Source organism: Vicugna pacos, chromosome 7 (assembly GCF_048564905.1).
Source record: "Vicugna pacos chromosome 7, VicPac4, whole genome shotgun sequence".
Classification (NCBI taxonomy): Eukaryota; Metazoa; Chordata; class Mammalia; order Artiodactyla; family Camelidae; genus Vicugna; species Vicugna pacos.
Genome location: NC_132993.1, coordinates 42,878,901 through 42,904,591, shown reverse-complemented (window position 1 = coordinate 42,904,591; position 25,691 = coordinate 42,878,901). Strand labels below are relative to the sequence as shown.

The window sequence follows — 25,691 nt, the reverse complement described above, 5'->3', positions numbered from 1 at the left end:
GACTTCAGTATATAAAAGTGGGGGCAGGAATTAGACATATATTTTTGTCTAATTTGAATTCCTTTTAAAAATTTCTACTTAGAATTCAGTATACTCTTCAGAAAATATGTTCCAGGATTCAGTATGCTCTTTACAAAGTATATACCAATTAAATGAATCACTGGGAGAAAGTGGTTCTTTTATAATGTTTCTATTGTACTATGTCAAGAAGTATCTTTATTTTTCAGCTGCCAGAAGGTTTAGAGCCAAAAATCATTTTTTAAAAAATTGGTAAGGTAAAAAGAAACTCAATAAATAAACTTTTCTCTTTTGAGGGCATTTACTCCTGTCATTTTCATTTGGTCTGATGAAAGAGATAGGAGGGCCATTTAAAATTTTTACAGCTCTTTAACTTTCATAAGAGCCATTTTAGAGTTTAATCAGATTGATTCCTTGACCCTGAATAACTGACTTGGTGTGTACTGGGGGAAAGCATTTTATTTTAGGTAAATATGTGATGCCTCCTTTGTGAAGGCTTCCCTCTGAATCTCCATTCTTCCCCTGTTACAATTAAAGATTTCTTGCTGCAGGAGAAATATTAACCATTTTAGTTATTATTTTAGGTCCCTTAATTTAGTAATATTTAGAGTATTGGAGTTTAGATTTTCCTGAACTGAGTAACTATTAGTGTTCCTTTAAGAGTCAATTATATTGTTGATAAATTGTTAAAGTCTGCCTTTTTGTCCTAAAATTTGCATTTACATATAAAGTGTATTTTGATTTAGCCAAATAGAGGCCATTTTATATATATATATATATATATATATAAACTTCTTAATACTTTATTTAAAGAACCAAAACTTTTCGTAGTAATCCCATAATAAAGGCTTTATATGACACGTAAGGAAATTCTAATAGATTCAAAGACTTCCCATAGATTTGCATTCAAGAAAAGGTAACAGATTTTCTCCTTATTACCCAAAATAAGAAGAGCCCAGAATTAAGTCACTTAATGAAACTTAATATGCCTTATTTTTAGTACTGATTTGAAAAGTGATTATTAGGCAACTTCATAATAAAATTCATTAATTTTATAGCTACTGTTAATGTTTTCTTTATTGCCCAACCAAAAGGAGGCTTAAATTTATGATTCATGTATTTTTCTAACTGAAGACGGAAAGAGGCTGATTGATATATAGATAGTATGTAAAAGTTCTTTCTGCCAATTTCTTTACTATTTTTTTGAAATGGAAAACTGAAATAGTAGTGTATTTTAGGATTAAAAAAAAGTTTGAGTTTTTTGTTTTACAGTTGAAAATTGAGAAAACCATGAAAGAGAAAGAAGAACTGTTACAGTTAATTGCTGTTCTGGAAAAAGAAACTACACAACTTCGAGAACAAGTTGGAAGAATGGAAAAAGAACTTAACCATGAAAAAGAAAGATGTGACCAACTGCAAGTGGAGCAAAAGGTTAGTTTTGCCTTGGGTAACTGATTGGAATCATAGTGTATTGTCTGAAACCCACTGTTTCCAAGAACTGAGCCAATTAAAGTGAGTGAAAACCATGTGTTGGAAAAAAATAACATTTAGATAGGTATCTATATGAGAATAGATCAGATCCTGTCAGCCTTCTGCCGCAGCCTCTTTTATGTTGTAAATGGTTAATATACTTTGAGATATTTGTTAACAGGCTTGTGATGTAGTCCCTGAGAACTGTTTTGAGATATTTACATCTAATTGTAGAATACTTGATTGATCTTGGGGGAAGGGGTTAGAAATACAATTAGGAATGATAAACACTGAATAAGGGGAAAAATAGAATAAAGTAGTTAAAATTCCGTCTCAAAAAAGCAGAATTCAGTGAAGTAAGACGTAGTGTTAGAATTTTGGAATCCTCTATGTGAGAATACAATAGATTTTCTGAAAAACCACCTAATTAAAATTGGCTCAATTTCTTGAGCTAAGGAAAAAAGAAGTACAAGTTTACAAGTGTGGCTTCATTAGTAATACAAGTGGATTTAAGTTAGTCAAAAACAGGAAAAAGAGCAATCTCCTACTTACTGATTTTATTGAATATTTACATAAGAAATTTTTTTTGATGAACTTGCACAGATTATGATTATACATATCACATTCTCACTTATATTGTAACTAGTTGGATGTGCCAATGTCTGACAGGATTGACCTATTATTCCCTAAGGATGGGGTCTGTTCCATAATTCTTTCTTGTGCAACAAGACATAGAGCAGTTGCTTAATAATTGTTAATTGAAGCATGAAGTACAGTGATTCTTAACAGTTTTTATACTCCAGTGGAGTGCTTGTATATTGTACATCTGAGCAGAGATGATATACAGATAGAGCTTAAACTGAAAAAATTTCTTTAGCCTTGTTACATTTGTTTGAGGATTGCTTATTTGACTTAAAGGGTAAACACAGTATCAAACAGTGTGTACAACTGTAAATCTTATAAACATCTGTAAAGTCTTCTGTCCTTATTACCATTAGTCTTTTTAGTTTAAAATATGCAGTTATTCCCCCGGTTTTACTTTTAGGAACAGTTGGAATCCTGCAGTAAGAGTATCCTACAGCAGGAGTAGGATATTCTCTTTGGTTAAGGAACCACTTTTTTATTTTTAATTGAAGCATGGTTGATTTACAGTGTTGTGTTAGTTTCTGGTGTATAGCACAGTGAGTCAGTTGTACATAAATATTTTTTGTTTTCTTTTTATTGTAGGTTATTACAAGCTATTGAATATAGTTCCCTGTGCCATACAGTAGGACCTTGTTATTATATATAGTGGTTTGTATCTGCTAATCCCAAATTCCTAATTTATCCCTCCCCCCCTTTGGTAACCATAAGTTTGTTTTCCATGTCTGTGAGTCTGTTTCTGTTTTGTAAATAGGTTCATTTGTGTCATTTTTTAAGATTCCACTTTGTCTTTTACTTACTTCACTTAATACGATAATCTGTAGGTTCATCCATGTTGCTGCAAATGGCAGTATTTCATTCTTTTTTATGACTGTCGTGTTCCACTGTGTGTGTGAACACACACTTTTTTATTCAGTCATCTGAAAATGGACAACTAGATTGCTTCTTGGCTATTGTAAATAGTGCTGTTGTGAACATTGGGGGTGCATGTATCTTTTCAAATTTGAGTTTCCCTTGGGTATATGCCCAAGAGTAGGATTTCTGGATCATATGTTTTTAGTATTTTAAGGGATCTCCATACTGTTTCCTGTAGTGGCTGCGCCAAATTACATTCTCACCAACAATGTAGAAGGAACTGCTTTTCTTATTTGAACTTTTTAAGCATGTGTACCAAATATTAAATTATAAATGTTGTAATTGCGTTGTATGTGTCTACCTTGACTATTAAAACATTTAGCTAAATTTTTTAATTGTTATAACTCCCTCACTATCCTTTGTATAATTATTACCCTTTCTTTCCATTCTTTACACATTTCTCTCGATATTCGTACCTGGATTTGACAGTTTTCCAAAGCAGAATGCCAGTCTTTTTTCTTTAACTTCATTATAAGCAAGAGGAGTGAAAATGAGATAGAAGAGGACTTAAGAAAATGGTCCTTTACAGCATGTACTTAGCCAGTGAGATCAAGAATACCCTGAAATAAAGGCTTTGAGATTCGGCTCTGATCAGCTTGAAATCCAAGGGAAGAATGGATGGTTTGGGAGAGTAGGAATGGCAGAATCATAGGCCTTCAGCTGTGTGAAATTACTCACATACATCAGGCCATTCTTCTGGTCCAGTCGAGTATTAGTTAAAATTTAAGCAGTCTCAGTTTCTCTCTACTGTCCGGGTGACAAGGAATTAAGCACTACAGACAAGACTAAAGCTTATTCTGATGGAGGACTTTGGTTGGAAAGTGGTAGATTGAGATCAGGGGATTAATGAAGTAAAATTTGTAGGAGATTGTAGCTGTGATACTCAGAAGAGGTCTTTGGAAGTTTTTATGGCAAGTTACAAATCTTGGTGACAGTAACTAATCTTGAAAGGGACTTCTTGCTATATTCTTCCATTCGAATATGCTCTCTGGGAAGATGAAGTACATGGAAGTGATTCTTATATGTTGTATGATAGAAAATGGTGATAGAAGGACCTAGAATGATATTTGTTACATAGTAGATTCTCACTAATTTTAAGTAGCTGCTACTGTTCTATGGTATGTTTCATAATGATGGACCAGAGAATCATCAAGGCAGAACTGAAATAATGGATAGTGTCATCCATCCAGGAGGAATAGGAATTGGCAGGATTTCCCCCAGATTTTAAAAGTAGTATTTGCATTATGTAAAAAAAAAAATTCTAAAAAAGAAATAAATTCTGAGTTGTATTTTGATGGTTGCTTAGTTCTGGGGCTAAAATAATATGCTTGCCAGGAGAGAGTTCCTCCTTGTTGCTAGTCATGGGGCTTCTAGTTTGTGAATTTGCTTTTTACTCCCAAAATTATAGCGTCTATCTTAATCAAACAGGCCTGCTGGTCCTGAGCTAGAACAGCTCAGGAACTTTCAAACTTGTGTTAGTTGGGTGGCTTATAAAATCCATGACATTTCTTGGCACCTGTTTAAAATCCATTCCATGGTGTGAATTCTAAAAATCAGTATTATAGTTCTAAAGGGCTTCTCTCTAGGGTATGAGTATATAAACTGCTGAATATCTGAAGGACTATTAAGATAAATCATCTACAATTTCATTTAAAATTTTATAATAGTATACTAGGAATGATCAGTAGAGGCCTTCAGTTTCTTCATGGTAGAAGAAATTTATTGTATTTTCATTATTTTGTAAAATAAGGCCTTAGCTTATTACCCATTCAATACTTGACAAATACTAAAATAATTAAATGTTTATAATTCAATATTTATAAATAAAATCTTTCATCTTTTGTAAACATTGACTTTTCTCATTGCAGAATGCTACTAAAAAGAGCACTCTTATTTTGTGAATTAAAAGAATTGGATAAATTAAGATGATGAAAACTGATTAGTACAAGTATGCATTTATGTGGAGAAAAGGAACCCTCTTACACTGTTGATGGGAATGTAGTTTGGTGTAACCGTTATGGAAAACAGTATGAAGATTCCTCAAAAGACTAAAAATAGACTTAACATGTGATCCAGTGATACCACTCCTGGGCATTTCCAGAGGGAACCTTAATTCAGAAAGATACATGCACCCCAGTGTTCACAGCAGCACTGTTTACAATAGCCAAGATGAGGAAACAACCTAAATGTCCGCTGACAGATGACTGGATAAAGAAGTTGTGGTCTGTTTTATACAGTGGAATACTACTCAACCTTAAAAAAAACAATAAAATAATACCATTTACAGCAACATGGATGGACCTGGGAATTGTCATTCTAAGTGAAATAAGCCAGAAAGAGAAAGAAAAATACCATATGATATCACTTACATGTGGAATCTGAGAAAAAAAAAAAAGACAAATGAACTTACTTACAGAACAGAAACAGACTCACAGACGTAGAAAACAAACTTACGGTTACTGGTGGGGAAGTGGATGGGAAGGGATAAATTAGGAGTTCGAGATTTGCAGATAATAACTACTATATATAAAATCAATAAACAAGTTTCTACTGTATAGCACAGGGAACTATATTCAATATCTTTCCAAAAAGAATATGAAAACAAATATATGTATGTTCATGTATGACTGAAGCATTGTGCTATACACCAGGAATTGACACAACATTGTAAACTGACTATACTTCAATAAAAAAAAAGTGTGTGTGTGTGTATATATATATATATATATATATATATATATATATATATACCAAAAAAAGTATGCATTTAATCATATTTAAGTTTGGCTTTTTGAGGTATAAGATAAGATTACAAAGTAGATTAAAACTGAAACCAAATAATATTTATAAATTGAGTTATAAATTACATTTTGTATTTCCCTTAGATTATTTTAATGTAATATATATGCTCCATTATTCATGTACACCCTAGATTTGAAACAACTATTTTCATTAGGGATGATTTTAACATTCATTTCAAATTCAGCTTCAAAGACCTAGTTCAACTTTCTCTCTTGTAAAAGGCTGACTAATAAAGAGTAACTCCTATAATACTTAATGTAAGCCAGGTGCTATTCTGAGTGTTTTTGCATATATTAATTCACTTTATCCTGTGAAATGTAGGTTACTTAACTTGCCTGTTATTGAATAGTTTATAAGTGGTACAGGCAGGAGGTCTGGTTCCAACCAGTGCTGTTAATCACTCTCTATCCTATACCAGTGTTCTTAATGACACTATTATACCTACCTCTGAGGGCTTATCTAATTGATCTTTTTAAAAAATAGCTTTGTTGGGGTGTAATTTACATACCCCAAAGTTCATCACTTCAAAGTATACAATCCAGTGGTTTTTATTATATTTACAGAATTGTGCAGCCATTACCATAACCCAATTTTACAACATTTCCATCATCCCCAAAAGAAACCTTGTACGTATTTGTGGTCACTTTCCATTTCCCTCCCCACCAGTCCCAGGCAACTACTAATCTAAATTTTTGTTTCTATGGATTTATGTATTTTGGACATTGCATACAGTTGGAATAATACGTGGCCTTTTGTGACTGGCTTTCAATTAGCATAATGTTTTCAAGATTCTTATATTGTAGTATGTGTCGGTATTTCATTCTTTTCAATGTCAGATAATATTTCATTGTATTGGTTAGTGTTTTTTAAAAACTCCAACTTCTACATTTATTAAACTTATGTAAAAATTAGCAGTTTATATGTTTATTGTATTCTTGTTTTTGTTTTGGAGTGCTAGATATGTATTTGAAATTAGAGGATTGAAAACTGAGATACAGGGAACCAATGATACTTAATCTTGTTTTTCAGATAGAACTGTGATCCTGTTTTCTCATTAGTTTAAACTAGTTTGTAAGTTTTTGGAGCCTAAACTATGAATTTAATGTTTTTCATAAAATCATATTCTTAATTTGAATATTGATAATTTAAGATGTACTTTAAAATATTTTTAAACTACATCCTTTTTGAAAATTTAGCTTAAGTTTTAGTTTTGAGAATGCTAAAACAATATTGCCTAAACAATATGAGGTGCATGTTATGAATTGTTGTATGTATTCATATTGTTATGGTTCTTAAGTTTCACAAACTAGGTGGGGTACCCTGAGACATTACCAGGCGTTAGGGAGTTACAGGTATAGGAGTGAGAGAACAGGTTTTGAAAGACCTCTCATTATGGTGGCTCTGGCCACCATAGTGTGGACCTCTTCAACTATCTTTATATTTTTGGCTTTCTTTAGCTTTGCATTGGATACCTGGTTTTCGACAGAGGTAGTTTAAGGCATTTAAACTGCTTAATACATGGAGTTTTCCCAATTGCTTATAATACATGGAATTGCTGAAAACCAGTTTCGAAGTTAGGATATCTAATTTCTAATTCTCTTTTACTAGTTTTCATTGAGACAAAAAGACATAAATGCTTAATTTTAACGCATAAAGTGATGGTTATAACATATTTTTTTAACAATAAGATTCTTAAAGCCAATTACTTTCATTTTATCCTGATTTGCTAAGTAATAGTTTCAGCAATTCATTTTGTTCTAAAATACTAGTTTTTTATATACTTTGAACTAGCTCATAATCTTTGTATAGATTAATAGAGAAGTATAAGATGGAGCATTTTTTATAGTTTGTTTCATAAGACTTGTATCATTGAGTATTTTCCATTCAATTTCAGTTATAATTGACAAAATTGTAAGATATTTAAAATGTACATCTTGAAGATTTGAATACATATATATTGTGAAAGGATTCCTCTTATCTGGTTAATTAACACAGCCTTCAACTATATATTTATCCTTTTTTTGTGTATATGAGAACATTTAAATTCTACTCTTTTAGCACATTTCATTTACACAATATTGTGTTGTTAACTGTAGTCACCATGTTATACATTAGATCCTCAGACTTTATTCATCTTCTAGCTAAACTTTGTATCCTTTTACCAATCTCTCCCTTTTTTCCCCCATCCTCTGGCACCTACTTTTTCTGAGTTTGACTTTTTGTTTAGGTTCTACTTATGAGTAGATACCATGCAGTATTTGTCTTTGGCATATTTCTCATAACATAATGTTCTCAAAGTCTTGTCCACATTGTTGCAAATGGCAGGATTTTCTTCTTTCTCATGGCTGATTGATACTCTGTTGTATTTATGTACCACATCTTCTTTATACGTTCACCCATTGATAGACATGTAGGTTGTTTCTGTATCCTGACTGTTGTGAATATGCTGCAGTGAACATGGAGTGCAGGTAAATCTCTTCCATGTCCTGTTTTCATTTCCTTTGGATACACACCCGGAGATGGGATTGTTGATCGTATGGTAGTTTTATTTCCGTATTGTTTTCCATAGTGCCTGCAAATGCCTGCACCAGTTTACATTTCCACCAACAGTGCACAAGGGTGGAAATTCCTTTTCTCTGCATCTTCACCAATATTTTGTTATCGCTTGTTTTTTTTGATGACAGCCATTCTGATAGGTGAGCTGATATTCATTGTGATTTTGATTTGTGTTTCCATGATGATTAGTGATATTAAGCACTTTTTCATGTCCTGTTGGCCATTTGTATGTTGTCTTTGGAAAAATACCTCTTCGGTTCCTCTGCCAATTTTTTTTATTGGATTAGGTGGGGGTTTTTGTTTGTTTGTTTGTTTGTTTTTCCTGTTTTGTTTTTTGGCTATTGAGTTGTGTGAATTCTTTAAGTATAACTGGATACTAAGCCCTTACCAAATACTTGATTTGCAGGTATTTTCTCAAGTTTCGAAGGTTGCTTCTTCATTTTGTTGGTGGTTTCCTTTGCTGTGCAGAAGCTTTTTAGTTTGATTTAGTCCTGCTTGTTTATTTTTGCTTTTGGTGTCAAATTCAAAAATTCGTTGCCAAGATTGATGTCAAGTAGCTTACCCTCTGTGTTCTCTTCTAGGAGTTCTATGGGTTCTGGTCTGAAATTTAAGTCTTTAATCCATTTTGAGTAGATTTTTTTGTGTATGGTCTATGTAAAATAGTGGTCTAGTTCCATTCTTTTACATGTGACTGTCCAGTTTTCCCAGCACCATTTGTTTAAGAGGTTATTCTTTTATATCGTTGTATATTCTTGGTTCCTTTGTTGTAAATTGAACAAACATATGCATGGATTTGTTTCTGTGTTCTCTTTTCTGTTACATTGATCTGGTGTAACATATCTTGCATATCCACGTGAAACATAGATCATTATAACAAAATATACATAAATCATTCCATTTTAATTAAAAAAGCAACTTAATATAAGTAAAACTACTGTCCTAAATTTTTTTTCTTGTTCTCTGCCTCTTGAAAAATGTTATATGGAAATTGCATTAAAATTAAAAATTGCTTGTCTGGAATGTATACATGCTCAGGAAATGTTTAGATATTTGTAGATATAGTTGTAGCCTTTCTTCCCTCTCCTTTTTCTGCTCCAACCAAAAATTTTAACCCTTTGGATCTGGTATTTTCTTAAAACGGTAGAATTTAAGTGTATTTTCTCATAGCAGAGTTTTGATAGTAGAAGTAGCCCTCGTTATGTTTTATCGTATTTAAACTTTGCTCTCTTGGAACATGCACAGTATTTTTTGTGGAAATTTTCTTAGTGAATTTTTTGCTTTTGTTGTTTGAATACAAGTACAAGAGTTTCTTCAGATAAATTTGAAGTTTGTTACTGAAGAGGTTGTATGCATATTTGATCTTTAAAGATGTTTAGATTCAGAGATCTAAAATACTATAAATTGAAATATGCTTAAATAAGTTATTAGTTATTTCTGTCAGGTTAGTCCCCCCCCCCAAGAAAAACCAAACCTAACTGTGAAACAGGTTGTTTTTATGGGAGCGGTGTTAATGAAACTTAATTACCTAATTATTACTTATTTCACCTTTTAGCTCATTATTTTAATGCCATGAAGATAGTTTATTATTGTACATTGTTGTCAGTTATCTTTTTGTCTGGTGTATTTCTCGAAACTAGAGAAAATATGTATTCTCTGTAGCTATCTATGTAGCTTGGTATTTTAGTTGATTTTCAAGAAGAGTGAGAAAAGCCAGGTTACATCAATTGAGTAAGATTTAACGTCTACCAGTTTTCATAAATAATAATCCTTTTGCTGATAATTTGATATTTAGAGTAGTCAGATACTAATTTCCTAAATTTTACTGTTGTATTCATTTGAATCCAGAATACCATACTTTTTTCCAGATAGTTGTCAGTGATATTGTGTCTGATTTCCTCACATTTGTTGTCGGAGTTAATTTTGTCTTTTTTTTTTTTTAACATTTTTAAAATTTGATTTATAATCATTTTACAATGTTGTGTCAAATTCCAGTGTTCAGCACAATTTTTCAGTCACTCATGGACATATAAACACTCATTGTCACATTTTTTTCTCTGTGATTTATCATAACATTTTGTGTATATTTCCCTGTGCTATACAGTGTAATCCTGTTTATCTATTCTACAATTTTGAAATCCCAGTCTATCCCTTCCCACCCTCTACCCCCCTGGTAACCACAAGTCTGTATTCTCTGTCCATGAGTCTATTTCTGTCCTGTATTTATGCTTTGTTTTTGTTTGTTTGTTTTTGTTTTTTAGATTCCACATATGAGCGATCTCATATGGTATTTTTCTTTCTCTTTCTGGCTTACTTCACTTAGAATGACATTCTCTAGGAGCATCCATGTTGCTGCAAATGGCATTATGTTGTCGTTTTTATGGCTGAGTAGTATTCCATTGTATAAATATACCACTTCTTCTTTATCCAGTCACCTGTTGATGGACATTTAGGCTGTTTCCATGTTTGGCTATTGTAAATAGTGCTGCTATGAACATTGGGGTGCAGGTGTCATCCTGAAGTAGGGTTCCTTCTGGATACAAGCCCAGGAGTGGGATTCCTGGGTCATATGGTAAGTCTATTCCTAGTCTTTTGAGGAATCTCCACACTGTTTTCCATAGTGGCTGCACCAAACTGCATTCCCACCAACAGTGTAGGAGGGTTCCCCTTTCTCCACAGCCTCTCCAGCATTTGTCATTTGTGGATTTTTGAATGACGGCCATTCTGACTGGTGTGAGGTGATACCTCATTGTAGTTTTGATTTGCATTTCTCTGATAATTAGTGATATTGAACATTTTTTCATGTGTTTTTTGATCATTTGTATGTCTTCTTTGGAGAATTGCTTGTTTAGGTCTTCTGCCCATTTTTGGATTGGGTTGTTTATTTTTTTCTTATTGAGTCGTATGAGCTGCTTATATATTTTGGAGATCAAGCCTTTGTCGGTTTCACTTGCAAAAATTTTCTCCCATTCCGTAGGTTTTCTTCTTGTTTTATTTCTGGTTTCCTTTGCTCTGCAGAAGCTTGTAAGTTTCATTAGGTCCCATTTGTTTATTCTTGCTTTTATTTCTTCTAGGAGAAAATTTTTGAAATGTATGTCAGATAATGTTTTGCCTATGTTTTCCTCTAGGAGGTTTATTGTATCTTGTCTTATGTTTAAGTCTTTAATCCATTTTGAGTTGATTTTTGTATATGGTGTAAGGGAGTGTTCTAGCTTCATTGTTTTACATGCTGCTGTCCAGTTTTCCCAACACCATTTGCTGAAGAGACTGTCTTTATTCCATTGTATATTCTTGCGTCCTTTGTCGAAGATGAGTTGACCAAAGGTTTGTGGGTTCATTTCTGGGCTCTCTATTCTGTTCCATTGGTCCATATGTCTGTTTTGGTACCAATACCATGCTGTCTTGATGACTGTAGCTCTATAGTACTGTCTGAAGTCTGGGAGAGTTATTCCTCCAGCCTCTTTCTTTCTCTTCAGTAATGCTTTAGCAATTCTAGGTCTTTGATGGTTCCATATAAATTTTATTATGATTTGTTCTAGTTCTGTGAAATATGTCCTGGGTAATTAGATAGGGATTGCATTAAATCTGTAGATTGCCTTGGGCATTGTGACCATTTTAACAATATTGATTCTTCCAATCCAAGAGCATGGAATATCTTTCCATTTTTTAAAGTCTTCTTTAATTTCCTTCATCAATGGTTTATAGTTTTCTGTGTATAATTCTTTCACCTCCTTGGTTAGATTTATTCCCAGATATTTTATTACTTTGGGTGCTATTTTAAAGGGGATTATTTCTTTACTTTCTTTTTCTGTTGATTTATCGTTAGTGTAAAGAAATGCAACTGATTTTTGAACATTAATTTTGTAACCTGCTACCTTGCTGAATTCTTCAATCAGCTCTAGTAGCTTTTGTGTGGACCTTTTAGGGTTTTCTATATATAGTAACATGTCATCAGCATATAATGACACTTTTACCTCTTCTTTTCCAATTTGGATCCCTTTTATTTCTTTCTCTTGCCTGATTGCTGTGGCTAGGACTTCCAGGACTATGTTGAATAGGAGTGGTAATAGTGGGCATCCTTGTCTTGTCTCAGATTTTAGTGGGAAGCTTTTGAGTTTTTCACCGTTGAGAACTATGCTGGCTGTAGGTTTGTCATATATAGCTTTTATTATGTTGAGATATGTTCCCTCTATACCCACTTTGGTGAGAGTTTTTATCATAAATGGGTGTTGAATTTTATCAAATGCTTTTTCTGCATCAATTGAGATGATCATGTGGTTTTTGTCCTTTCTCTTGTTGATGTGATGTATTACATTGATTGATTTGCGTATGTTGAACCAGCCTTGTGTCCCTGGGATGAACCCCACTTGGTCATGATGTATAATCTTTTTTATGTGTTGTTGGATTCTATTTGCTAAAATTTTGGTGAGGATTTTGGCGTCTATGTTCATCAGTGATATTGGCCTATAATTCTCTTTTTTTGTAGTGTCTTTGCCTGGTTTTGGTATCAGGGTGATGGTGGCTTCATAGAATGAGTTTGGGAGTATTCCCTCCTTTTCAGTCGTCTGGAAGAGTTTGAGAAGGACTGGTATGAGTTCTTCTTTGTATGTTTGGTAGAATTCCCCGGTGAAGCCGTCCGGTCCTGGACTTTTATTTGTAGGGAGGTTTTTAATTGCTTTTTCTATTTCCTTTCTAGTGATCGGATTGTTCAAGTATTCAGTTTCTTCTTGATTCAGTTTTGGTGGACAGTATGTTTCCAGAAACTTGTCTATCTCCTCTAGGTTATCCAGTTTGGTTCCATACAGTTTTTCATAATATTCTCGTATGATCTTCTGTATTTCTATTTGGTTTGTTGTAATTTCTCCATTTTCCTTTCTTATTTTGCTAATTTGTGCTCTCTCTTTTTTCTTCTTTGTGAGTTTGGCCAGAGGTTTGTCGATTTTATTTACTTTTTCAAAAAACCAGCTTTTGGTTTGGTTGATTTTTTCTATGGTCTTGTTAATCTCTATTGTATTTAATTCCTCTCTGATCTTTATTATTTCCTTCCTTCTGCTGCTTTTTGGGGCTTTTTGTTGTTCTTTTTCTAATTGATTCAGGTGGTGGGTTAACTTGTTTATTTGAGATTGTTCTTCTTTTTTGAGGAAGGCCTGTATCGCTATAAACTTCCCTCTTAGCACTGCCTTTGCTGTGTCCCATAGGTTTTGAGTGGTTGTGCTGTCTTTTTTTTTAACACAGGAAAAAATGTGTTTTTACTGTAGATATTTTTAGTGCAAGTTTAGCCACATAGATAAGTGATTCACAGTCTTTTTATCTGGTTGTTCATATTTGAGAGTTATGATTTGGGGGAATGGTAATAGTGGGTTGGCATGATCCTTCAGTTCAGGAGGGGGAGAAGTCTGCTGCATGAATCTGAAATGCCCTAATCTCTTTATCTCCTTTTGCCCTCATTTTTGTTACTGTTCTTATCTTGGTGTACAGTGTAGCAGACTTACTTATCTCCAAGTTTTTCTCTGTTTTGGTATTAGAATTATGGCACCTTTTGGACATAATTTGCAGATACTGACCAAATGAATGTTTATCCCAAATTTCGAGTGTTTTTCAAAGACTGTGTTGTAGATTTTACTTTTAAAAAAAATTGTTTTTAAAGAAACCATGGTTTTAATTATTTATATGTACACTAAGGGCTTTAATGTCATTTTCATGCTAAGTAAGATTTAGCCACATTGAAGATGCTTATGCTTCCCTCAGATGTGAGCGCTGGAGACTTGAAGAATAATCCCCACTTCAGTTTTTAATGCCTTTTGCAGGGCGCTTGGATGCTGAGAAGCTATCAGGTGTTTTTTACTGGTATCAGAAAAAGATTCTCAGACTCTCAAGTTATAGTTAGAATTAATTTGTGACTCACTGTAGAGTTAACTGACTCATAAAGTGCTTAATTTATGTTTTGCATTTACTTGCTTATGACTCTTTTCTTGTTCTTGTCCTATACTTTTTTTTTTCCAGAATGCTATTTATCCACTGTAGAACTTCATTAATTACAGAATCAGGAATAGTTTTGCCTCTGAGCAATCTGATCTTTTTCCTAGGAAGAACTACCTGGATTAAATCTGTTGCCTATTCACAGTGCCAAAAGAGTGAGCATTTGGTAAAAATAAAGTAAAACTAGAAATCTCTCTGGCTCTGTTTATAAATCAGCAAGACAAATACTGAAAATGTGTCAAATTTTAAAGTGTCTTAGGATAGTGACAGTTATAGCAAAGGGAATAAATATCTGCTTTCTTTGGTATTGTAGCATTGAAATCAGAAAAGTATTTAATTTTATATAACAATCTTAGGTTTATGTTGCAAATTCAGTAAGGCAAACAGTTGTTTTGAGCAAAGATAAAACCAATAGAGTGTATTTGACCACTGTTGTAACAATCTTAATAAAGTATAGATGCAACATAGTGATTTTCATATTATAGCAAGATATATAAAATGATATTCTACCTGTATGTAAAAAATTTGGCTGTTACTTTATGAAAATCAAAGTGGCTTATAAATACTTTATAGTATTTGATATAATATAAGTTGTCAAAATGGTGATTTTCTTTAGTTTTCGTTATTGGGTTGATGGGTAGTACTTTTATTAGTGGGAAATTAAAAACTTTTTTAATGAAAGCAGTGTCTTAATTTATCGATTCTTTTGATGTGTAGTTTTCCAAAACTGTGTGGAAACCTCCAAATGCACTGGTACATTAAATTCTCATAATTTTATAAATTAGTCCGAAAAGGCCTTATTATCTCCATTTTACAGATTATAAAACAAGTTCAGGGAGAGGCTTGATCAAGTTCTCCTAAGTTATGTAATTGTTTTAATTGATATGATAAAAATTTTTTACCTGCTTAATGTAGAATATTTTAAAATGAAACTAGGACATTTACTACCTTTTTTATATTCATTTTAATGTCTTTGAATATTTGTTCAGGCCTTTGAGTCACAGCGGCAGGAGCATTAGGAACATTGCTTTAGGCATATATCTTAACTTAGTGCTTTGGTATAATTATCAGTTATGATCTATGCTGGAAGTGGGTGTTAACCCTTGGTTAGTATCATGAAACCTGTTTTGTCACTGGAGTAACATTAGAATGTGAGATGTGGAAAACAAAAGTGACTAATTTTAAACTTTTTTTCTTCACTTTTGTTGCCTGCCCTCTGGTGGAGAAGTTAGTGAAATCAACAAATGGAGTGTTTTACACGTTCACAATTTCAGGTTTAGTTTTTAGTCTTAAAAACTGTGGAGGGGACAAATGTGGGATTAAAACTTTAAGAATACATAGAATTCTTAAAGATAAACAAATTTGTCTTTCTAATTATGTTTCTATATTTCTCAAAATATTTTATTTTTAAGGGTCTTATTGAAGTCTCACAAGGTTTAAAAATGGAAAATGAAGAATTTAAAAAGAGATACAATGATGCTACATCCAAAGCTCTCCAGCTTGAGGAAGATATTGTGTCAGTGACACACAAAGCAATTGAAAAAGAAACTGAATTAGACAGGTATTTCTGATGCTTTTGAAAAGTATCTTCACGTTTTAAAAAAGTTGTTTTTGTTTGTATTAATGTTATTTGACTTTAACTCAGTCTGAAGGACAAACTCAGGAAGGCACAATATGAAAGAGAACAACTAGAATGTCAAATGAAGACAGAAAAGGATGAGAAGGAACTTTATAAGGTAATTTATTATTTCCACTTTTATTAGTTACCTACTGCTGTATAATATATTACCTCAAAACTTAGTGGTCAGGAATTTGGGAGAAGCTTAGCTGCGTAGTTCTGATTCGGGGTCTCTTGTGTAGTTGTTAGGATGTTGTCAAGGGCTGCAATCAGTTAAAGGCTCAATGTGAACTGGACAATCTGCTGTCACAGTGGCTCACTCACATGACTTTTGGCAGGAGACCCTTCAGTTTCTAGGAGTGTGGCCTCTTCAGTGCTGCTTGGATGTCCTCACAGCGTGGCAGCCAACTTCCCTCGAAGTAAACTATATGAGAGAGAACACGGAGGAAGTCAATGCATTTTATGACCTACTCTCCAAAGTTGTACATTGAAGCCTCTTTATCTTATTCATTAGAAGCAAGTTACTTGGTCCAGCTGACACTCAAGGAGAAAGGAATTAGGTTCCACTCCTTTAGGAGAGGAGTATCAGAGGTTTTGGGGACATATTAAAGGTTTGAGGACATGTTTGAAAACTACCTTGTTGTGTATACTCCCTAAGACTTTGTTTTCAGGGAATTTCATTGCTGGTGTTTTAGATACTTAGCAGGTAATGTATGATAAGCAAAGAGTTTTAATGATGACAACATGCCCATCTTTAGAATTTATGTAACAAATTATTTTCCCGTTTAGGAGTATATAAACGTTAGGAAGAGCATTGATTTATTACAGTGATGATTATATTCTAGAGATTGACTTGGATTAATCTTCAGAGACTGTCATTTTAAAAAAGATTCTGACTGTTGACATATCTTCACCTTTTAAAGTTTTTCTTTCCTTTTTAAATGACCCTGAAATAGAGTGGTGATCTTTGATTGTCAGTAATGTTGTAGATGCATCTTGGGACTTACTTAGGTGGCTTATAAGCTGTTTCTCAAGGCAGTTCCAGATAAGGAATTTCAAGAACATTCTGAGTTAAATAAGTATTATTTGGATAGATTCATTCTCTTTAGTAGATTAGAAAAGGACAACACTCATTTATATATTATAATGTATATTAAAGATAAAACATACAACTGCATATATTTGCTATTTGAGAGTCACAATTTGCACCAAGAAATTAGAATATAATTTATTGTATTCCCAGTGTGTTTTTTCTTCTCCTTTTTTAAAAACAGCTATTCATTTATTTATATCAATTGATAAGATAGATATCATCTTGGGGACCCAAGTGTGAAATTCCAAATCTGTCCTCAGGATCACTTCTGTTTCCTTCCAGTTTTATTGAGATATAATTGACATATAGCACTGTATAAGTTTATGGTGTGCAGCATAATGATTTGACTTATGTATATCAGCAAATGATTAGCACAGAAAGTTTAGTGAACATCCATCACCCCATATAGATACGAAATAAAAGGACAAATTTTTTTCCTTATGATGAGAACTCTTAGGATTTACTTTCTTAGTAACTTTCATGTATAGCCTACAGCAATGTTAATTATAGTAACCATGTGGTACATTACATCCCTAGTACTTACTTATCTTGTAACTGGAAGTTTCTACCTTTCGACTTCTTTTATCCAATTCCCCCCCGCCCCGCCACCCCTTGCCTCAGGTATCGACAAATCTGATCTCTTTTTTCATGAGTTGGTTTTTGAAATATAATTGACCTACATACAACTCTGTTTAGTTCTTAGTGCACAACATAGTAATTTGATATTTCTATACATTTCAAAATGATCACCATGATAGTCTAGTTACCACCTGTCACCGTACAAAGATACTACATAATTATTGACTGTATTCTCCACACTGTACATTTCATACCCATGACTCATTTTATTTTGTAACTGGAAATTTGTACCTCTTAATCTTCCTTAACTGTTCTCTCATCCCCCCAACTTTCCTCTGCTTTGGCAACCACTTGTTTGTTCTGTTTATCTATGACTCTGTTTCTTTTTCGTATTTGTTCATCTGTTTCATGTTTTAGGTTCCACGTATAAGTGAAATACAGTATTTGTCCTTCTCTGACTTATTTCACTTAGGTCCATCCATATTGTCACAAATGGCAAGATTTTTCTTTTCTTATGACTGAGTAATATTCTCTGTGTGTGTGTGTATGTATGTGTGTGTCTACATTTACACACCACATCTTTATCTGTTCATCTATTGATGGGCATTTATTTAGGTTGCTTCCATATCCTGGCTATTGTAGATAATGCTTCAATGAACATAGGGGTGCACATATCTTCTCAAATTAGTGTTTGTTTCCTTCAGGTAAATACCCGAGAGTGGGATTCCTAGATCATATGGTAGTTCTGTTTTTAACTTTTTAAGGAATTCTATAGTGTTTTCCTTAGTGGCTGCACCAATTTACATTCCTACATCACCACACGAGGGTTTCCTTTTCTCAGCATTTCTTGGCAACACTTGTATGTTGTGCTTCTGATAATAGCCATTCTGACAGGTGTGAGGTGATATCTCATTGAGGTGATATTTGATTTGCATTTCCCTGATGTTTGGTGATGTTGAGCATCTTCTCATTTGCCTGTTGGCCATCTGTATAGATTCTTTAGAGAAAAGTCTGTTCAGGTTCTCTGCCCATTTTTTACTTGAGTTTGTTTTTTTGATGTTGAATTGCATGGGTTCTTTGTGTATTTTGGATATTGGCCCCTTGTTGGTTGATATATCATTTGCAAATATCTTCTCCCGTTCAGTAGGTGGCCTTTTCATTTTGTTGATAGTTTCATTTTCTGGGCAAAAGCTTTCTAGTGTGATGTAGTACCATTTTTTTTTTAACGTTTTTATTGAGTAATAGTCATTTTACAATGTTGTGTCAAATTCCAGTGTAGAGCACAATTTTTCAGTTATCCATGAACATATATATTCATTGTCACTTTTTTTTTGTTGTCATCATTTGTTTTATTTTTGCTTTTGATTCCCTTGCCTGAGGAGACATATCCAAAAAGATAAATTGCTAAGACTAATGTCAAAAAGCATACTGCCTATGTTTTCTTCTAGAAGTTTTATGGTTTTAGATTTTGCATCTAAGTCTTTAATCCATTTTGAGTTTATTTTTGTGTATGGTATGAGTAAATAGTTTAGTTTGATTCTTTTGCATGTAGCTGTCCAGTTTTCCCAACACCACTTATTGAAGAGGTTGTCTTTTTCCCATTGTAGTGTTTTTGCCTTCTTTGTCATAGATAAATTGCTTATACAAGTGTGGGTTCATTTCTGGACTCTCTTACTCTGTTCCATTGATACATGTATCTGTTTTTATACAGTAGTATACTGTTTTGATTACTGTAGCTTTGTAGTATACAAAGCATAGTTAATGTGATACACTGTTTTAACAAATCAATGAATAGAAATTACGTGATCATCTCAAAAGTATAGAAAAAGCTTTTGACAAAAATCAACATTTGTGAAATGTTGTGAAATGTGATGAAACCTCCCAACAAAGTGAATATAGAGGGAAAGTACCTCAACATAATAAAAGCCGTATATGACAAGCACACAGCTAATAACATCATACTTAATGGTGAAAAGCTTGAAAGTACTTCCTCTAAGAACAGAAACTAGACAAAGGATGCCCACTCTCAACACTTTTATTCAACATAGTATTGGAAGTCCTTGCCACAGCAGTCAGACAAGAAAAAGAAAAGAAAAGGAATCCAAATTGGAAAGGAAGTAGTAAACTGTCACTGTTTGCAGATCATGACACTACATACAGAAAATCCTAAAGATGCCACCAAAAAACTATTAGAACTCATCAATGAATTTGGTAAAGTTGCATGATACAGGATTAATACACAGAAATCTATTGCATTTCTGTATGCTAACAACGAACTGTCAGAGAAATTAAAACAGCTGGGCGCGGTGGCGTGCACCTGTAGTCCCAGTTACTTGGGAGGCTGAGGCAGGAAGAAAACAACCCCATTTACAATCAAAAAGAGTAAAATACCTCACGATAAATCTAATAAAAGACTTGTACTAAGAAAACTATAAGACACTGATGAATGGAATTGAAGATGATACAAATGGAAAGATGTGCTGTGCACCTGTGCTGTACCAGAAACTAACACATTGTAAGTCAGCTATAATTAAAAAAAAAAAAAGATACTGTGCTCATAGATTGAAAGAGTCAGCATTGTTAAAATGACCATACTACCCAAGGCATCTACAGATTCAGTGCATCCCTATCAAAATTTCAAAGGCATTTTTCACAAAACTAGAACAAATAATTTTATAAACTATAGAACCACAAAAGACTCTGAATAGCCAAAACAATTTTGAGAAAAACAAAGCTGAGGGTAGCATGCTCCCTTATTTCCAACTTTACCACAAAGCTACAGTAATTTCCTTCTTTTGAGGGGAGTGGTTAATTTTTTTTTAATGATTTGAAATTTTCTATATTTAAAATTACCTTTAAAGTTAAAAAAAAATTGAATCCACTGTGTATCTCAGAGCAGAATACAGATAGAAACATTTTGCATGCCATGGGTTATACTCATTCTGTTTCTTGGAATAGCCGTCCTCAGAGCATGAGTGTGTGTGTGTGTGTGTGTGTGTGTGTCAGCCAGAACAGGAATAAAAATACTTCCTGGTGGATGATTTTATGATTTGACTCTTTAAGAAAAAGTGCCAAAGATAATGTTTGGTTTTTGAACAAGATTTTGTGAAAAAGGAAAATAATAACGGATGTATAGAGAAAGAATTGATGCAGTTGGATACAATGTTTTGCAGACTACTGGCAAATGCGATTTTTTTTTTAAAGGGTGAAACAGTGTGTAAACTTTAAAAGGCTGTTTCCTACATCTGCATTGATGTAATCTGAGAATTCTCTATCAATTTCATTTACAGAATGATCAAAATGCAGTTTTTTTTCTGAGTTATAAAGCATTTTTTTACTAAGTGAAAATTTGGCATCTGTAATAATTTTTATTTAATGTTACTATGAATTTCAATGAGAACATTTCAGTTTTGTGCCAGGAAAAGACCTGGGCATTATTTTCTGTGGATAATTAAGTGCTTTCCATGTTGTTTCTCTGTTAACACAGTGGGAGATAATAAGGTAAAGAGAATTTCTATATATCTTCAATCATTTTAATTCAGTAATAAATAAAATGAACTCTAAAGTTATCCTAGTTAGTATCAGGAAGGGTTTAAGAAGTTCCTGAGTAAACCATTGATGCGCGGAGGTGTATTGCTAACTAAGATGATTTATTTTGGAAAGAGGAGAACTGATCCCTGATGCTGTCACCTTTCCACCATGCCTTTCTTTTCTCTCTTCTATCATGAGAACGGTACTTTGAGTGTTTTATAGAAGGTTGACAAACACATTTTTGGGTAAATCCAGAATTTATTTTTTCTTTAATTGCTCTGAATTATTTATTCCTTATGTTATCTCTTGTTTTTTCTTATTTTCTGCCAAGATTTTCAGTGTCTCTGTTGTACACCTGAATGACAAGTCCTTTGCAAAAGACTTGGAAGGAGGGAAGTGAACAAAAGAGATGTTTTGAGGATTTATTCTTTTACAGTGTGCTATATTTCCTGTTTTCTATAAGCATTAGCAGTTGGGATCAAAGTGACATTGAAATTTTCATTTGAATACACTCTCTTCCAACCTCCCAGTGTCCTGAACAGTATTCCATTTGTGTGCGTGTACCCCAAAAATTGGAAGTAAAATTCTTCCTTAGGCATTTTTGTTCTGTTTTCTTTTTGACAAGAAGATTCCACTTCTGAATATAATAAGACCTACTATGCTGTTAATCTCAGATACATAGTTTACCTTCCAAATTGTTCACATGCATAACTGGAGAGTTTCTTTTGTCTCTCCCCTCTAACCCCTGTTGGATCATGTGACCTGTCCCTGCCCTATCAGAACTTAGAGGGATTGGTAAAAAAAAAAAAAGACATGCTTTCATGAGCCGATGATTATGATAATCAGGTAATGGTTTTAAAGTGATGCTGCGAAGGTCTTGGTCTGATACTTTTAGAGTATCTGGAGCTATAGTCTATCTTTGTGAACAGGAATTAGTCTTCAGCATTCCATACATTTAAAGAGTAAAGTGCAAGAAGTATGTTAATTCATTTCTCTCTGTTGCTTTTTTTTTTTAAATTAAAACTTTTTAGGGGTCAGGGGAGACAATTATGTATTTATTTTTAATGGCAGTATTGGGGATTGAACCCAGGACATCATGCATGCTAAGCACACATTCTACCACTGAGCTGTACCACCTCCATGCCTCTCTGGTGCTCTCAACGAAAGCAAGATACTCTTTATAGTGGAAACCAGATATTTGTACTCTTTATAATTTCAGTTATGGAATTTGGTTTGTATCTTATGAACAAAGCAGCCAAAGTTCCTGGGAAAAATCAATATAGTTGGGTTAATTAATCAACAAATATATTTTTAGGCACACAAGAGGTAAACTACATAGTACGTTTTCCACAAGAAAAAATTGAAAAAAATTGAATTGCTTAAGGTGTTGTTCTTGAATGTATTCCTTTAGTTTTCCAGAATCTGGTCATACCTTTATATCTGAATATACTTGTAACATAATGTTTCCCCCAAAGAACAAACAAATATACTTGTAGTTTTAAAGAGAACTGATTTTGAAAATCATCAAAGGAAAAGACTTTAGAGATCAGGTAATGTTAGACTTTAGAATTAACCTCTATGGAAAACTAAAACAACAACAACAACAAAAAACCCTCAGAAAAGCTGTGTTCTGCTTCCACATACTTAGCTAGTCATTTGGCAAAATTTGGGTCTTCTGACTCCTAGCCTAGTGAGTCTTCCCTTGATCATATTTGGGTTAGAGAGAAATAGTAATATTTTAAACTTTGATTAATTTAGGTTATGGAGTTAGAATATTCTTGACATTTTCACTGTTTCAGGTACATTTGAAGAATACAGAAATAGAAAATACCAAGCTTGTGTCAGAGGTCCAGACTTTAAAGAATTTAGATGGGAACAAAGAAAGCATGATTACCCATTTCAAAGAAGAGATTAGTAGACTGCAGTTCTGTTTGGCTGAAAAGGAGAATCTGCAGAGGGCTTTCTTGCTTACAACCTCAAGTAAGGTAAGTACTTTTGCTATATGTCTTTGAAGATTGTAAAACATACCTCTATTATAGTATGGTGGTTTTATTTTTACTCTTCCCTTCCCTCTTTTACTTGTTTTTTTTTTTTTTTGAAAAAGTTCAAAATTCGAACAGAAGAGTTAGAAGGACTGAACAATGAGTACATATATATCCTTAAATATTTTGCCATCTTTATCTCCCCCATTTATATGTGCCCCCCTTTCTCCTGAGCCATTTGAAAGTCATTTGTAGGCATTATGACATTTCACCATGAATACTTTAGCATGTCTCCCCTATCAACAAGTACATTCTTCTGTATAACCATAATGCAGTTATGACACCGAAGAAATTCTATATTGATATGATAATATCCATGCTTATATATAGCTTTATATCCAAATTGTCCAACATATATTTTTATATAACCTTTAAAATTTATTGATGTAAGGTAGTCAGAGATCACACATTAATGATTATTCTTGATCTTCTCTAATCTAGAACAGTGTACCTATACTTTTTGGCTTTCCGTGATACTGATATTTTTGAATAATTCAGGCTTGTCTGAGAGAATGTTCAATAAACAAGATTTATTTATTGTATTTGTTTATTGTCCTCATGACTAGATTCAGGTCAAACATTTTTGGCAAGAAAAGGCATAGATGATGTTTTATACACTTTGTTGCAGTCACATCAAAAATCATATAATGTCAGTTTCATTCTTGATGATGTTAGGTTTAATCATTTGTTTAAAGTTATATCTACCTGTGTCTCCATTATATTGGTGCCTTTCCGTCTTTGTGATTATTAAGTAATCTGTGGGATTATACTTCGAGATCGTGTAAACATCGTATTTCCCAATACTATTTGACCCTGTATTTTTAATCCCTTGATGATCCTTACCCGCACCAACAGAAAATACATTAATGATTGCAAAATGATGATTTAAGAAATTCTATTATTCCTTTTATATTTGTTAGTAGGTATTCTTTTATAAAAGGAGTTTCCTTGTTGCCCTCTCCCTTTTTTTAATACCACTGTAGATTCAGCAATTCTTTTTTTGTTCAGTACATTGTACATTACACATCGTTATTCTTTTTCATACCCAAATTGTCCTTTTATTTACCGAGGGGAGAACCTTCTCAAACCTGCTTTCTGATACGTCCCCCTGATGCTTTGAATACTTCCTTGTTTTGTGGTACATCAGTATATTACAGTTTTAGGTTCTGCCCCACACCTCCAGAGAACCCTGATTTTTTTAATTACCGAATGGTATTTTGAAACCAAGAACTAGATCCTGTTGTTACTTTGTACTTTACTTGGACAGCCATTTTCAGTCTTTATATTGATGCCTCCAGTTCAAATCCAGTACCTCCTAGGGTTCTTCCTTACCTTCCTCCATTCCATATTTATATCTGTCTTCTCGCAGTGTGAGAACCCTTGTTTCTAAAATGTTATATTTATTTGTTTTCTAACCAGTTATATACACCGGTAGTTTCAGAATTATTATGTCACTGGCACTTCCAACAATACTTGCACTAAATAAAATTAACATCTTTCCAGCTCTTTTTTCTTAGAATATATTTCACTAAGGATGTACAGAGTACCATGTTCAAAAGTTACTTGAATTTTTTTAACATACATAATGTTGCGAATTTGTAAAATAGTTCAGTTTTTTATTTACATATAGTTTTAAGATTTATTTTTATTCTAACCTTTTCCTTTAATTTTATGTTTTGAATATGTAAAACAGTTACATCATTCAAAAGTCAAAATTATATAAAAAAAATGTACTCTGGTGTCTCTTCCCTTAAAACTGGGTTTTTACCTGTACCCATAGGTAAACATTTTCATTAGTTTCCAGTTTATTCTTCTTATGTTTGTTTTTGCAGATAAAAGGTTGGTTCATGTGTGGGTGTACATACATCCTTTTCTACCCTCTTTTTAAGAAAAGTACCATATTACATTCTCCTTTTCACTTTGTGTTTTTTCTTTGAACAATATATAGAGTGGAAGTCATTCCATGTCAGTTTATAGAGATCTTCCTAATTTTTTAAATGGCTGTATAATACTGCATGGTGTAGATTTATCTTAATTTATTCATTAACTTTTATGGATAGAGTATTACGTGGTTTTCAGTAGTTTTCTATTAAATACACTCAGATATAGTTAATTAATACCTAAAACATCAGGCATGTGTGATACTTAGAACTGATGATTAAGACACAAGTTACTTTCAGAGTATTTAATGTAGCAGATTGTAGTTGGGAAGGTGAAAAGTATATTTGATTATTATTTAGTAAGATGCTACTTAAGCAGGTCTTCTGTGTGGAAAAAAATAGGTAAAGAATAACTGGGGAAAATGACTCCTAATTGTTAAAACTTTTTAAAAAATTATAAAAACAATACAAAATCATGCTTACAAAGCAATTCAAATAGTTCATAAGGGTACAAGGTAAAAGTAACCCTTATCATTTCCCAGATAAATCATTACAGAATTTTAAATTTT

General features: G+C 33.1%; 1 protein-coding gene across 3 annotated transcripts in view; it reads left to right on the top strand.

The window, feature by feature from the left end:
• TAX1BP1 (Tax1 binding protein 1) overlaps positions 1 to 25,691 on the top strand; it is a 79,717-nt gene that overhangs the window by 22,594 nt on the left and 31,432 nt on the right. For all 3 annotated transcript variants that reach the window (XM_015237284.3, XM_072964770.1, XM_015237282.3), the window contains exons 5-8: positions 1,291 to 1,449; positions 15,792 to 15,940; positions 16,025 to 16,115; positions 23,000 to 23,185. In XM_015237284.3, coding sequence (XP_015092770.2) covers positions 1,291 to 1,449; positions 15,792 to 15,940; positions 16,025 to 16,115; positions 23,000 to 23,185 — 585 coding nt within the window. The remainder of the gene's footprint in view (positions 1 to 1,290; positions 1,450 to 15,791; positions 15,941 to 16,024; positions 16,116 to 22,999; positions 23,186 to 25,691) is intronic.